Source organism: Pteropus medius, unplaced genomic scaffold (genome assembly GCF_902729225.1).
Source record: "Pteropus medius unplaced genomic scaffold, Ma_sr-lr_union100, whole genome shotgun sequence".
Taxonomy (NCBI): Eukaryota; Metazoa; Chordata; class Mammalia; order Chiroptera; family Pteropodidae; genus Pteropus; species Pteropus medius.
The window spans coordinates 2,883,949-2,899,633 of NW_024340692.1; the positions used below are offsets into that span (position 1 = coordinate 2,883,949).

Below are 15,685 nucleotides of genomic sequence, written 5' to 3' on the forward strand. Positions count from 1 at the left end.
TCAGAATTTCCCCAACTATACCTGATAAATAACCCTCAACCTTTCTAGTGTGAAAGAGAATGTGGTCTCTCTCCGCAACACAATGGCTGGTATGAACTCCCTGTCATAGCACACTAGGTTGCACTTGTGACAATGTCTAATTATATATTTGCATGATTGTTGGTCTGTCTTCTATAGTACACTGCCAGTTCCATGAGGACAGTATTTTATTCACTTCTCTATGCTCAAAACTCAGCACAGAGCCTGGCAGGTAGACAATTTAATGCCTACTGTTTATAAGACAGATGGATGACCAGAGCACAGTGTGAGGGGAAACTGGCACTAAATCAGGGTGGTGAGGCAAGGTTTCACATCATACAGGCCCTTAAGCTATTTTGGATTCTGGCCTTTGCAACCCGAGGCCATTAAAAGGTTTTTAGCACAGAAGTGGCAAGGACACATCCAGATTTTGCAAAGATCACTCTAACCAAAATGTGACCTGACTGTAGACAAGAGGGAATGCTGGGAGACCAGTCAGGAGGCTGTGGAGGTAGAGCACCTGAGAGCTGGTCACAGCTTGGACGAGACTGGGTGATAGGGGTGCTGAGCAGTGGACTGTCTCCGGAACTTCCACAGCATTTCAAAAACTGACATCGTGACAAGTGCCAATATTTCACAGGGATACATTTGGCATCAGAAAAAAAAATTCTACATGACCAGTAACCTCAATACAAAATGTGAGACTGTACAATGTAGAAAAAGTCATTGTCATCAGAGAACCTAAATGTCAAAATGGGAGTGTAAACTGAAATACAGTCTATTCCCCAAAGAGAAGTCCCAGTTCTGAGCAATTTCACTTATCTAAGGGTCATTAATTATCAACCATGAAAAGACAGCTCCTGTGTATAGAATGTACAAACAATATTATATTAAGACCGCAAAGTACAGAGTATAAAGGCCTTTGCACTGCCATATCTGTAACTCAAGAGCACCATGGTTTCTTACTCTTTATTTCTTGAGGCAGAGTCTTCCACTCTGTTTCTCAATGAACAAGTTAATACTGGCTCCGGAAATTTGAAGAGATTCTACAGAGGCTAAAAAAACAAGCTTTTCTCTAGAAATGACTGCACAGCCTATTTGTCTCAGAGCTCTAAGCACTTTTCATGGAAGCCATTAAAGAGTGCCAGGCCTCAGAGAAAGCCAAACCATCCATAAAGGAGGCATACTTGTGCCCAACCAGCAGCCACCCTCTGTGCACTGGTTGATCTTGCCAGACGCGTCCTCTCTGGGAGGGGGCTGAAAGCGGCCTGCCATCTCAGTACTGAGGCTATGTTCAATAGCAGTGGTTCCTCTGCTCTGCTCTATTTTGTTTGGGGTGGAGAGAAGGCAGTGTTATTTTTCCATCCAAGGCTGCCTAAATTTTGCATTTTCTGCCCTCAAGATAGTAGCCCACTAGAAGCTACTGACAGTATTCTGCATTCATGTTCAAAGGGGATCACTGGGAATGTCTCCTATCTTCTTAGGGTATCTCCACCTAACTCATTCTTCTTTGTTGCAATGGCACTGCCTCCAAACTTTTGGTCAAGAAGCTAAGAAATGACAGGAGCATAGGAGACTCGTGGTTTAAGGGCTGGAGATGAAGCTGAACACTTAGCACCAAATTACCGAGAACATCTTTCAGAAGCACCCTCCTATACTATGCGTGTCCTCGTCGCACTATGTCCCTTTATTTGAAACACAGAATCAAAGCCATGACATTAACTTTCCTATGGATAAGACTAGGGATCTGGAGGAAGAATTTCGTTTAAAAGAAATACCAGCAAAAATCAATATCTGTGTTCTTATTTATGATGCTTGTAAACTTCTTAGAAGAACAGGAAAAGCATCAATGCATTCAGAAGAAACCTAAGCAACAGTTTAATTCAGGGCTCTACGGAGCACAACGCAGGTGTTCTAAATAGTCTAAAGCTAAATGCCTAATGGAGCAAACCTGAATCGATTTATAGTTCTAGAACCTGGCTGGAAATTAGGTTCACTCCTAATCCCAGTGATGGATTGTAAGGTTCTCCTATTCCTTGTTTTCACTTTAAACTGAGGAAGGTGGAGATGAGAATAAGAAATCAAGATGATGGAGAGGGGAAAAAAATTAGTGATAGAGATATATCTAATTACAAAACAGAAGGAAGAAAATGTAGAAACACAAACTGCTCATCCATAAGCTTACCAAGCAGGAAAAAATATTGTTTAAATGTTAATTTAAAAAAAAATCTTATAGCAATATAGCACAGTGACTGGCATATAAGTTCTCAGTATATTTTAGCTACTATTACAGCTCTTTTTTTCCAATATTAGGATGACTGCATATCTGTTTTATGGCCTGCTTTTTACACTTAGCAATAATCATAAATATTTACCTCCACCAATAAATACTGCCCTATGGACAAAATGGCTGTAGATACTCCATAGTACACACATATTGTGATTTGCTTTCCTATTCCCTATCATTTTGACATTTAGGTGGTTTCTGATTTTTCACTACAATACATACTAAAGTGAGCAACTGTGTACACAAGTTTTTCATGTTTATATATATTTTATGTGGATATTTCCTACAAACAGAATTACAAGGAAGAGAATGGCTGATCTCCAAAAGTGTTACAAGTTTTCGCTCCCACCATCAAATGAGAACCCGTATTCCTATACCCATGCTAACTCAGAATGTTATCATCCTTTTAATCTGTGTCCATTTAAAGAACAAAACATATCATATAATGCTGTTTGATGTCCATGATTTATAGTTGTATCCTGGCCACTTGCAATTCTTTCACCTATTGCCTTTCCACATTCTGCTCAAATTTTTCTATTAAAGTGTTCATCTTTATCTTGCTGATCACTGAATGCTTTAGATATTTCTTGGTTTGACATTTAAGGCTGGAATAGAACTGAGAGTTGAGAATTGCTGGCAGTTACCAGCTCTATAACTCGCTGGTCTGGATTAAATTCCTAGTTCTGCCACTGAAGGCATGTAACCTTGGCAACTTAAACTTTCTGTGCTTCAGTTTCCTCACCTATAAAATGAGAGTAAGAATGCCTTTGTAGGGTTGTTATGGGTATTTAATGAGTTATAATAGTGCCTAGCCATGCTAGCCATTTTTATAATCAAGGAAGTTTAAATTTACAAGTTCACAATTTTATGAGGGTATGTTTTAACTTAACTTCTAAATTAACTCTTTAAAATGTGTGATGTAGTTTTAAGCAAAAATAAACTAATTAACAATATATACACAGGATAAATCCATATAGATATAGATATAGATATAGATACGTAGAAAAGAAACAGAAAGAAAGTATTCATTCAACAAATATCTATTGGATGCCCACCATGAGACAAGCATTGAGGACACAATGCAGGACAGATCAGAATCCCTTTCTTTACACCCACCTGGGGGATACCAATAAGGAAACTATGCTTGCAGTACAGTGGGCCAAGCACTACATTCAAAAGAATTACTAAGGGCAGTTTTCATTGCACATGGAAGGCATTTGACCCACACCAAATGAGAGAAGGGTAAATCTCCCTAAGAAATTATCAAGCTGAGACCTTAAAGAGAAGTAGTGATTAATCAAGTAGAAAAGAGGGAAGGGGAATTTCTACAAAGAGGACAGCACAGTGCAAAGGCTCAAAGACAGGTAAGTTTGTGTGCTACAAAGGAAAGATGGAAAAGATACTCAGTATGGACGGAAAATATAATCACACAGATAAAGAGCTGTGAGACTAGATCTGTAAACAGGGGTCACATCACAGTCCAAACTCTTTTATGGGATTAATAAGGGCTTTATGCTGGGAGCCATAAGGGACCACTGAAGAGTTTTAAGCAGAGGAGCAATATTAGATTTGCTCTTTAGAAAGATGACTATAGCTACACTTAGATATGAATCAGAGGGAAACAAGACCAGAAGCATAAAATGTCAGAACTTAAAACTCGTACGCAAGACCGTATTACCTCAGCTTTGGATTTTAGCAATTGGGGTGGGGGTGGGGTTGAAATCAAGTGACTGGTGACTTGTCTGGTGTCTCATAGGTCCTCAGAATGGGAAAACTAACAGGATATCTGAAGTTCCTGAGCTTCTACTCTTGGGCTTCTATTGATTAGGTTCTACATAGCCTGATGATTACAGTCTCTCACCATTTTCTAAATGATTTCAAGAGCTTCTCTTGAAGGAGACCTCTGCCTCCCTTCTGAACATTAGGCACAGAACAGATGACTCAGTGCTGCTCTAAAACAAATGACCTCTTTTATGATACATAATCAAATCCCCTGTCCTGGGCAGAAAATTCCTTGATGGTCAGAAAATGGTCAACACTTTATGTAGTCAAATTGTGAGAAGGAGCAAGTTTTGAGAGATACAGTCGGTGCAGAACTGTGTCCTCAGTAACACTAATTCCCTCAGTGGGGATAACATTCGCTTTACTCTTCTTTCAGTTCTGATTTAGTGAATGAAAAAGTCTCAGTGTATTGTTAGGGTATCAACTCTTTGTCTAACATCTGTTAATCTGTTTTTAACAAAAGCAGAATATACCTCAAGCTCACAGATTTACTCAAGAGTATCTAGGACTTATCTTTTTTGTATGATAATTTCCTATACCTCTCTGATAAGTGATAATGGTATTTTCATTTATGAAAGTGATACGATTCATTTTTCATTTCAAGTCAAATCGGTAGTTTAAAGATACAGATGCCAAAAGTTTATGAAGATAAAACTAAATGACAAATTTGGAGAACAGTCAAATTACTCCACCATAACCGTATGAGAAGAGTCTATAGAAGGTGACTGCCTAAATTCACTTGAATCATTCATGGCAGCAACCAGCAGACACAGTGACATCAGAAACCAAGAAATAAGATCTTATAAAAGGTAAGCCAATACATATCACATGATGTCAGCATAATTCATTGCCTTATAAAAGTAGAGTAATAGTCATCAGATTTAGACAAATGCATTGATAAAGAGACCTTTATGATAAGCTTTCTGTTTAGGATACATGCTTTCATATTAAATTGTTTATGTTGAAAATAGATCAAAATGCTTTAAATGTCTTGAGACATAGGAAGTAGCTGAAAGAGCTTGTAAACAATGAGTTAAATTCATTTTAATGATCACAAAATACTTGTTGAAAAATTTAAATTTTGAAAAAATAATAAGCTTTCTCATCTTCCACTGGAGCTAGGAAAAAGGAGTTCTCCATGTCTAGATCAAGAAATTTAGAGATGAGATGAATGATGAGCACTATAAGTATCTCTCTGAAAATTCTGGAGTTGGTTTAAGGCAAAGATAATGACCAAAAAAAAGAAGGGAAATATCGAAAAATTTTGGATTTGTGAGCTTCGAAGGGACAAAAGTAACAGAATAGTGGATGAGGTGAACACAAAAGAGTTTAGTGGAAAACAATTTTGTTTGTTAAACATAATTAAAAAGTGGAATAGGAGGCAGAACTTATGTGCAAGGTTGAGCATGAGAAACAACCGAATCTCTGATAACAGGATATTAACTTTTATGAGTAAAATCTTGATGGCGGCATTGATGAGGAGCATCCCCGGAAAGCACTTCCTTCAGTCAGTCTACACGTGTGATGGAGATGAGCCACGGCAATGGGCTTAGGTTTGGAGGTGCCTCTTGCCCAGCAGTAGTCACTTACACAATTTAACGAATAATATAAAAATGGCCAGCAAACTACTGTACACAGCTTCCTCCAACATAAAGAAGCACAGCAGGTTCACTTTGGTGAGTAGTAAATGCTGAGAATGACCAGGGTGAAAGCTGTGCCCACTCTGTACTCCATTTGTATAGGACACCTGCCCTTCAGGTGATTTCATCACTCAGACACAGAACCATGTCTGTGTCTTTCCTCGACCAAGTTTCTCAGCTGACACCAAGTCCTTACAGGACACCTCAGGGTGCCAGAACTCATTGTTTCCAAAATATGTTTGACTCTGTCCATCAGCTGCACCTAGAAAACCATTCAGGGCTTTGGATCCAGAAATCTTGTCAAAGAGCACGGAGCTAACACATCGCAGACAAATGCCACAATGTGTGCTACATGCATCTGTGATCCTCATAAACAACTCAGTGAACAGTTCCAAATCACCATGTGTGAACAGTTCCAAATCACCAACACAGCTGTCTCATGTGTTCACACCAGGTAAGAGCATTTCACTGTGCCTATACTAGCCTTGGCCTTCTCCAAGCACAGGAGAGTCAACCACACTATTCACCAGTGAAAATCTCTGATGCCTTGTTAGAGACTAATAATTCAAAAACCTCTTCACAGTTCTACAGTCTCTCCATTTCAAGATTGATGAAACTGTCACTGCACTACCAGCCCGCCAGCTAAGAGGCTGCTCAGAAAGTAGTTAACAGCCTCAATTTGGTTTTAAAAAAAAACCTGACTGAGACCCCACACAAAAGCTGAAGCTGGGAAGGAAATACGAAGGGAAGGCTGTAGCTGAATGGGAAGGAAGGAAGGAAATAGGAAAGTTGGAGTGGAGGGAGGAAGGAGGAGGGAGGAAAAGGAGGGAAGCTGAGGGGAGGAAGGGAGGGAGAGGAGGAGAAAGTTGAGGGAGGAAGGGGAGAGGAGAGGAGGAGGGGGAGAGGGAGGAGAGGGGGAGGGGGGTGGGGAGGAGGGAAGAAAAAGAAAGAAAAAGAAAAAAAGAAAAAGTAAAAGAAAAGGAAAAAAGAAAAAGGAAAAAAAAAGACCTTGAGTTTCACCAGAGATAAATATCTAAATATCAAAAAGTCTAAACATTGTAAGAAAAAAACCTGAAAAATATCAAATGTTTTTTTAAAAAGGCATATGGAACACTGAACCTTATGTAGTAAGATTGATTCAACTAGACAAAATTTACATGTCTGTATGTTGTATATGTATACATATGTATGCTTATGAGTATGTGTATATGTTATAGACACAGGGATGGCGAAGACTTCTAGCTTCTTACTGACACCTACTTCTACATTGCCAGACTACAGTTTCCAGCCTCTTTCCTTCTCCCACTGTATTTAGATGTACCATGGTTTCACCATGTTACAAGTTACAGCCAACTGAATACAAACAGAAGTGACTGTTCCTTCTACCAGTTTTCTATTTTATTAGCTCATAGTTCTACAGGTCAGAAGTCTGGACTAGCTTGGCTGAGTTCTCTGCTCAGGGTCTCCTAAGGCGAAAAACAGGGTGTGAGCTAAACTGGGTTCCCATCTGCAGGCTCTGGGGAAGGATTCTTCTCCATTCAGGTTGCTGGCAGAATCCAGTTCCTTGAGGCTGTGGGTTTAGAGTCTCTGTTTCCCACCTGGCTGTCATATAAGAGCTAGTTTCTACTCCTACAGACTGACTGCATTCCTTCCCACATGCCTCCATCTTTAAACAGCAACAGCACGTCCAGTCCTCACACTTCCAATCTCTCTGACTTCTCCTTCTGCTACCAGCCAGAGAAAATGCTCAGATTTTAAAGGGCTCATGTGATTACAGTAAGCCCAATCACATAATCTCCCTTTTGCCATAAAAAGTAACAATCCCAGAAGTCACATCTTTTCATAGTGACAGGCTGACTCGCACTGAAAGGGAAGGGGATTATCCAAGAGGGATGGTCACTGTGGGTCTTAGCATTCTGCCTACCACAACTCTCTTCCAGGCCTGGCCCATGAAAATCTCTCGTTCTAGTTCCAATATACTCTTTCCCTTTGGCAACCTTAAACACCATGTGTTAAAGATGGCGCAACTCCAGTCATCTCTGAAGCAGATAGGAAATAAGAATGAAACAAGCTTTGAGCAACAAAGCTCCATTAAGACTTCTTGGTTAAACTAAAACATTAGGCTCTCTTGCAAATTTTCGATTAACAGAACCAAATCAACCAGTTGAAAACTAAATCTAAAAAAGAACTTCCATTGTGGTAATGGGCAAGTGGAACTGACAAGAAGAAAACAGAGATCTTCTAAGTTTTCAAAGGAATTTTATTGCCCTAATCATCCAGGAGCCATGAGCAGATAAAAGTCTGTGAGTATAAAATGATCCCCAAATTTTAATAAACAGAAAGCTGACTTAAAAAGCTGTGCATCTTCCCAAAAGGCCACAATCCCCGTCACCTTCCTGAAGTTTGACCAAATAGAAGACAGAACAAGAGTTCTTCCTAGATTGCAGAACCAGGTTAAAACCAAGGAACTGCCTCTACTGTAGGGGTTGGGGACTTCACAATGCTTATCCAACAGGTGGCATCGCTGTTATGGAAAATAACTGCTATAACTCCCATTCTTTCCTTTCCCAAATGGGAATGTTCACTATGGACAATATATAGTATATATTAAAAGGCACAGGTTGACTATCCAAATGAGCATAACAAGCATATATCTTGATACTGAGATAGCTCTTAGCATTATAGAACTGTTCCACTTGGGATCTATGGGGGAAAAGTTCAGTTTGAATTAGAAGAGAAATATTTATATTCCTTTCAGATATCATAACTCAGAAGAGACCAGAGAATACTGCCTAGTGGTTGTTCAGAGACCAAGCATCTAAGCAAATCTCCTAGGAGCTAGGTGGTTCTTCTCCAGAATTGCAGAAACTTCTCTGTAGTTATCCATACCATACACAATGTGACCCCAGGGGTAGTGGTAGGGTAAAGCAACTAGAACATGGTATTCTGAATTTAGCTGTACTAAATGTAAAATCCTCATAAGTAGTAAAGCTACTTCCTGAAGCATCGGACTCTGCTGATATTGGTATCATTTGAAAATATTTTGTTGATAGTCTGAAAGAACATTTGACAGGGTCTCACAATCATGACATTTTAATAGATATAGCTAATAGTGTTCTTCTTAGTCTTTAGTATCCATTATAGACCATATAGATCACTCTTAAACATTTGGGCTCCACAGTGACTATGAAAATAAAGACATCTAACCAAAAGAAAAAAACCTGAGAAAAGTTACTGTAAAATTTTAAAACTTCATATTTTTTCTCCTGCTGCCTCAACATCCCTCCCACACACAAGCTGTGAGCACTTCACACAGGTGAACAAGTACGTCAAGTATGAAAAGGTGGACCCATCACAAGTTCCCTTCTCCCCCACCCCTGACCGTGACCTAAAAACATTCAAATGCACGGAGGAAATCCCCCTTATGCCTCGCCTTCTCTTGTGCTCTCCATCCTGATCTTCAATAAAGGCACAAACCCAGGCTCCTCGTGCTCTTTCTTGGCTCCCCACATGCTTGGTTGAGCCTACTCCTTTGGGCCTCCTCCCATGGGGCCCCCTCTCAGTGTGCAGTGACTCCGTCTTTCTAGGACCTGAGAGTATAATAAACTTTGTTTTCCTGCACCTCTCTGTGACCCCCTTGTGGCCACACCTAACTGATTATCACAGAAAAGAATGCAGAACAGGGTACAAAGGATTAAAAGAACAGAAAGGGTGGGGGGAGGAAGTCAAGGAAATCCATTGATTTCTTATCCCCAATGTCTTGCCCATCTGGCCTTGACTTAGGAAGGAATGTTCATCTTCAGGAAAACCCTACCGCCTTAGACCCTGAAGTTGTCCTTGAATTCCACATGGCCCAATTCTCATGACAGGTTTCCCCTGCTTTTTGAAAGTTCGTGTTATGCCACTCACTTTTATGGAAGACTTACATTAGCATCTGAGGATTTCTGCTTTTACAAAAAAAGGCAGAAAGTGAAAGTGTTCAGAGTTTGTTTTACACTGAGCTGTTACAGAGGCAGTGTGCACCCCAGCAGCTAGTAGTGGCCCCACCAAGTTCCTTCCCCAGGAACCACACTCAGCATCTCAGCATCAAGCCACCAGAGCTTTGAACTTTGTCTTTAAGCATCTGTGTTTTATTGTGACTTATTTTGTGCTTCTGTTAGCAAGATGTGTCCTAAGATATCAGAAAAGACTAAGGGAACTTTGTAAGAGTGTTACACTTAGCATAAAACTGGATGTAATTAAGAATTTTGATCACAGTGAATGAGACAGACATTGTTCATGCACTGAATTTTGGGTTTGGGAACCCTCAAACATTTTTTCCATATAAATTACTGGTGATTACTACTTTGCTTTACACCATTTCTGCTTGTAAAAGGTTTCATAGGAATGCTCTACTTCTGAAAAGTCGGGAAAACCTATATTCACGTATCAATAGATCTTGCCCTTCTCTCTCATTTCCTCAAACTACCCACTCTAAAGAAAGCCCTAGGGTTGCCTGATGCCCTGGGAATCTGTATGCAGCACAAGAAGCTTGGAAGAATGGAATCTGCTCTGAAAGCATAAGCATGCCCCAATGTGACATTTTTCCTCAAAATAGTCATCATTTTTCTCAACCAAATCTTGCCATTTTCAAGGGTATTTCTAATTAATTTGGGAGATACTTTAAATTTTTCCAAGTAGACTGATATCAAAATTCATATAAACTCAATTTAAAATATTAAAGAATCACTGTGGGGGAAAAAACCTTGCAATTACATAACTGTGTCAACAAAAACTTTGATCAAGAAGAATCTCAGTCTCAAGGGAAATTATCTGCAGTTGCCACATTTATTTCAAACACCTTCCATGTCCATTAGCCAAGTGTATCAGTCATTTTGAGCTCATTAACAACTTTTTTTTAACATGGTTCAAGCTAACCTTATTATGCAAGCATGGCACTCTCACAAACATTATCTCATTCAATCCTGACACCTCTGGAAAGGTTTTTTAAATATCTGATTGCCCCTAAAATTAGTTCAGAGGAGGTTGCATTCTGATCAGATATTCTAAAGCTCAGAAATAGAATGGATTGATAATTATTTTAAGAATCACCCCATTCTCTCCTGATAACATGATCAACTTTTTACTATGTAGTTTTACTTTGGGAGAGGAGAGGTAAAGGTTAGAAATTCCTTTAAGAAGCTGGTGATAGGCTAGGGACACCCTCCCTCAGAAAAATGCACATATAGAATGAGACATGTAATCTTAGAAAATACATAGGCCCTCTGCAGCCCAGCTAAGAACCTGACAAAGGGTGCAGGTATAGGAACCTGGTGTCAACCAATAAGCCATACTCGAGATTTTGTAGGCAGCAGAAAACTTAGAGCAGGCAATTAAGGAACTGAGAACCTCACACAGATAAATTACTTACTATTTAATTAAATACCTTAATGTTTTAAGCCTCACCAAATCAACAAATGCATAAAGAGATTTATGTAAAATTCTCCAGAGCAAAACATCTATATAAAACTCAGCATTTTAAATGTGATGAAAGCATGAAGAAATTAGTTAAAACGCAAAGACACAGAATACCAATGTAATTAAATTTTTCCAGTTGAAGAATTTGAGTGTGACAATAATCAAATACCAGACTATATAATAATAACCAAATGAGTTTCATCATTAAAAAAAAAATTAGTAGAGTCTGTAATAGGTATTTATCCCAACCAAACTCATTGAAAGATGCACATTTCGTTTAACAGAAAGTTATTATTTGCAGACTGAATTGTCCTTTTAAATGTTGGCTCAAATCCAATATTTAGAAGAATACTGTGATAATCCTTTTATGCAAATAATGACTGTTATAAGTTGAATTATGCCCCCCCCCATTCATATGTTGCAGTCTTGTCCCCCAGCACTTCAGAATGTGACCTTATTCAGAATTAGGGTCATTGCAGATCTAATTACTTAAGATGAGGTCATACTGGAATAGAGTCCCAATTCAATATGACTGGTGTCCATACAAAAAGGGGAAGTTTAGATACAAACAGACAGAGAGGGAGAACATGAAGACAGAGATCTGGGTGATGTGTCCACAGGCGTACCTGGGTTCTGTTCCAGACCATAATACAGCAAGTAACACAATAAAGCGAGTAGTAATATACTTGCTTGTGGAGAGTCTTGCCTTCAATATGTTAAAAAAAAAAATGCAATATCTGTGAACCTCAATAAAATGAAGTGCAATGAAAACAGGTATTAGGTGTATGAGCCAAGAAAAGCCAAAGATTGCCAACAAAGCATTAGAAGGTAGGAGAGAGGCGCATACTCTTGCCTCTAGCGCCTTCATAGGGAGCATGGCCCTACTGACACCGTGACCTCAGACTTCAAGTCTCCAGAAGTGTGAGACTCTTGTTTAAGGTGCTCAGTTAGTGATACTTCATTATAGCAGCTCCAGCAAATTAATACAATGACCTAATGAATTTTACATTTTAACAGACTTTCGCATGTTATTACAAAGCAAGTTATAGCTTCATCAAATGCTTGATAAAGTAAAATAAAAATTTTATATGTACGTATATATACACATATGTATATACATATATATATTTTTAAGAACAGCATGTTAATTGGAACCAGACAGCTATTTTTACCTAATCTGTTGCCAGTGGGGAAAAAAAATAACATTATTCTCGATAAAATTAAATCTCAAACTCATTAAAAGTAGAATACATGCTCATTTGCCCTATTTTACAGGGGAAAAAAAAAGAGCATCTTATTCAAATTGCATGGTAAATTACATCTTTATTAAGCAATAAAGTAATATAGCTTATTAAAATAAAATGATCAATTTTTGCTAATTTAATATATTCTAAGCTAAAATGCTTTTCCGCTCTAGTAAATTTTATTTAGCAAAAGTATTTTTTTTTTACCTTCAAGTAGCTGAAAATAATATTGAAAATAACTGTCAGCAACAAGGTAGAAATAATCAGTTCTAAACCAAGAGAACACTTGTGAAACACCTAATGAAAGATTTTAAATCAGTGGGCAGACACTAAAGGTATATGGCTTTATTCATATGAATATCATCCTTCACTAACATAAGCAAAAAACTAAATTTCATAGAAACAAGAGAAATGTTTGCCTGAAGAGGGGTCTTCCACATAGAAACAGGTTATCTAATCCAACATATCTATTTCAAATGGAAATAATTCCATTAATAATTCTATAAGGCTTCCTCTGTAGATAAGATCAGGTTCATGAGCTACACGGGGAAAATGGCTTTAAAAGTGAAACATGACTATTTCCTCTAATATCTTTGTCCTGTGCAAACATTAGTACTGGCTTTACACGCCCTTCAAAATACACGAGCATGCACAGAATGACCTTTGCCTTGGGCTTTCTAAGATTGTGTTACATTAAGCAATGGATAAAAGATTGTGTGTTGCTTCACTTGGAAAGGCTTTTCAGTATAAAAGAAGAAAATGATGCAGTGATTCTGCATCTGGATTCAGTATGATAAATGCTAATCACAAGAAGACCTCCTCCAATGATCTAAGAAGTTCTCTCTCATCACAATTCCAGTTTTGTATTCTGAACACTCAGAGCTACATATAACTTCAGGTTTTAGCTGAAATGGAGCTTTCTGATTCTTTTAAGGTAGCAAAGCTAAAAATTCCAGCTTCTATAATTTCCTCATGTTTCATAATTATCAATGTAAAGAACAGTATTTTATCCCAATAAAATGTTAATATTAATAGCATTTATTGAACACTTTGTGTGTGTGTTCTACAAACTCATTTATGTTCACATCAATTCTAAGAAATAGATATTATCCTCATTTTTAGCAAGGACAGATTAAGAGGTTAAATAACTTGCTCAAGGTCACAGACAGTAGAGGAGGGGTCAAGCCCTAGCCTTTCCCACTGTAAAGCCAAGGTTCCTAGATGCCTTTTAGGGTGCCAAAATTTGCAAAGAAGTCCTCAGAATCAATGTAAAAAGAATGTGGTTTTGGTAAATTCAGTGTTGATGTCTGCTTTAGAGAAGTGACAGGTACCTGAAATAAAAAAGGTAAGTGACACCAAAAAAATCTCTTGCCTGAGAACTTTTGGGCAGCACATATGTTGGTTCTGTAAAACTGAAGAAATTCAAAGTAAAAAGTTAAGAGAGGCCTTCCGAATTACACCAACAATACACTTATATTTACAAACAATTCGGGCAAAGAGGTTTCAGAAAGCCCATTTGAAAAGCAAACATGACTGCACTGATGGGCATTTTTACTGAAACTGTCTTAGTTTCTTTGATTGCTCAAATTGACAGAAATAAATGGTTCTATAAAGGCAAGTCTGTGGTAACAAAGATGGCACGTGGGTGGACACGAGAGGAATTTCATGCTGCATCTGTCACCCTAACTTATCATAATCCTCACCTTTTCTGGATGGTTTATAACAAGACTGTTACTGTAGTAGCCTGAGAAGAACCTCACTACTTCTGAGGAATTATGAGAAAGATCAGTATTAATTAAAGGCTAATCTATGAAACAAATATTTAAGGCTAAATTATGAGAACTATTTAAAGAAATCAACAAAGCCCTTAGCTAAAGATCCCTTAAACTAGAACTGTTTCAGAAGGATTAAAAAAAAAAAAAAATAGTAACCATACTCATTATATAAGAAATAGGTCACATTATAAGTTTTCACTTATTTCTCCCTATATAAAATTCTTCGACTAGCCCCAATGAAATTTAAATTAGAATCTGAATAACTTTTATTATAATCACAGCTTATTAACCGCATAAAGACAGTTACATCCAGGATGTAAAAGGCTCACTAAAAATAAAATTTTAAAAATCTGCTGGTTTAGTTATGCTAAGGCTGCAACCCCTTGGAAAATTTTTAAAGACACGCAGACTGCTCCGGTCAAGCCTTGGCCTCAAAGGAGTTTGACGACCGAGTTCCCCAAGGAAAAGTTAATGCATGAGCTTTCCAGAAGGAAGCCCCATCCTCCCATTCCTCTGAGCTTGCAGACGACCGTGAAAGGAGGGATTCAAGAGACCACAGTGGGGAAGAGCGCAGCCGGCGGACATCTCCGCAGCCTCCCCCAGTGCGGGTCATCGCTCATGCCAGCACATCCCGGGACAGCCGGGAGTACCGACACCGCAAGGTCACGAGGGAAAGAGGCGACTTTACATAATCTCGTGCCGCCCGGGCACCTGCACGCCGCGTACCCCCCTCCCCCCCGCCTCGTCGCACCCGCGCTGGGAGGTGCGGAGGCGGCGCGCGGGGCGACAAGGCGGGACATCGGGGACCCGCCGGCGGCAGCCGCACCGCACAGAGCTGGGGGTGGGGACCGAAGGGAGGGCTCTCCGCCCCGGGATGCGCGGCAGGCGAGGCGGGCGACGCAGGACGCAGGTGGGGCGGGCTTGGGGCTGGCCGGGGTCCCCACACTGCCCGCCGGCTGCAAGCTTCCAGCGCGCCCCTCGCGGCTCCGCCCGGGACCGCTCCGCGGAGCACCTGTCACGCGCCCTACCTGCGTGGCTTTATGGAATTGCTTCTTGAGCCCGGCCACCGACATGGTGCGGGAGGACGCGCGGGCGGCGGCGGCTGCAGGAAGAAGGCGGCAGCAGAGCGGGGCAGGAGGGCCGAGCCGGGCGGCGCGCTCGCCGGGCCGCCGCTCGTCGTGCCGCCGCCGGGGCTGTGGGCGCGGGGGCGCGGAGCCGCGCGGGACGCGGGCTCGTGCGGAGAGACACCCTGACGTCAGGGGCGGGTGATGCGGCCTCTTAAAGGGGACGCGGGAAGCCCCGCCCCGGGCGTGGGGCCGGCGGGCAGGTGCCGCGGCACGCGCTACCTGGGCGCCGGCGCCAGACAGGCGGACCTGGGTCTGTGGCGCTTGCAGGTCTGCTGCCTGGTTAGAGGGCCAAGGGCGTTTTCACACCCCGGGAGTGTCGTTCGTACCCCCGCGGACTGCGGACCGGTCCCCGCAG

At 40.4% G+C, this 15,685-nt stretch overlaps 1 protein-coding gene across 1 annotated transcript in view; it reads right to left on the bottom strand.

The window, feature by feature from the left end:
- Positions 1-15,452, bottom strand: part of SH3GL2 (SH3 domain containing GRB2 like 2, endophilin A1) — a 178,477-nt gene extending 163,025 nt beyond the window's left edge. The window contains exon 1 of the mRNA XM_039871116.1: positions 15,232-15,452. Within this exon, the coding sequence (XP_039727050.1) occupies positions 15,232-15,276 (45 nt within the window). The 5' untranslated portion in view covers positions 15,277-15,452. The remainder of the gene's footprint in view (positions 1-15,231) is intronic.
- Positions 15,453-15,685: the final 233 nt, after the last annotated feature.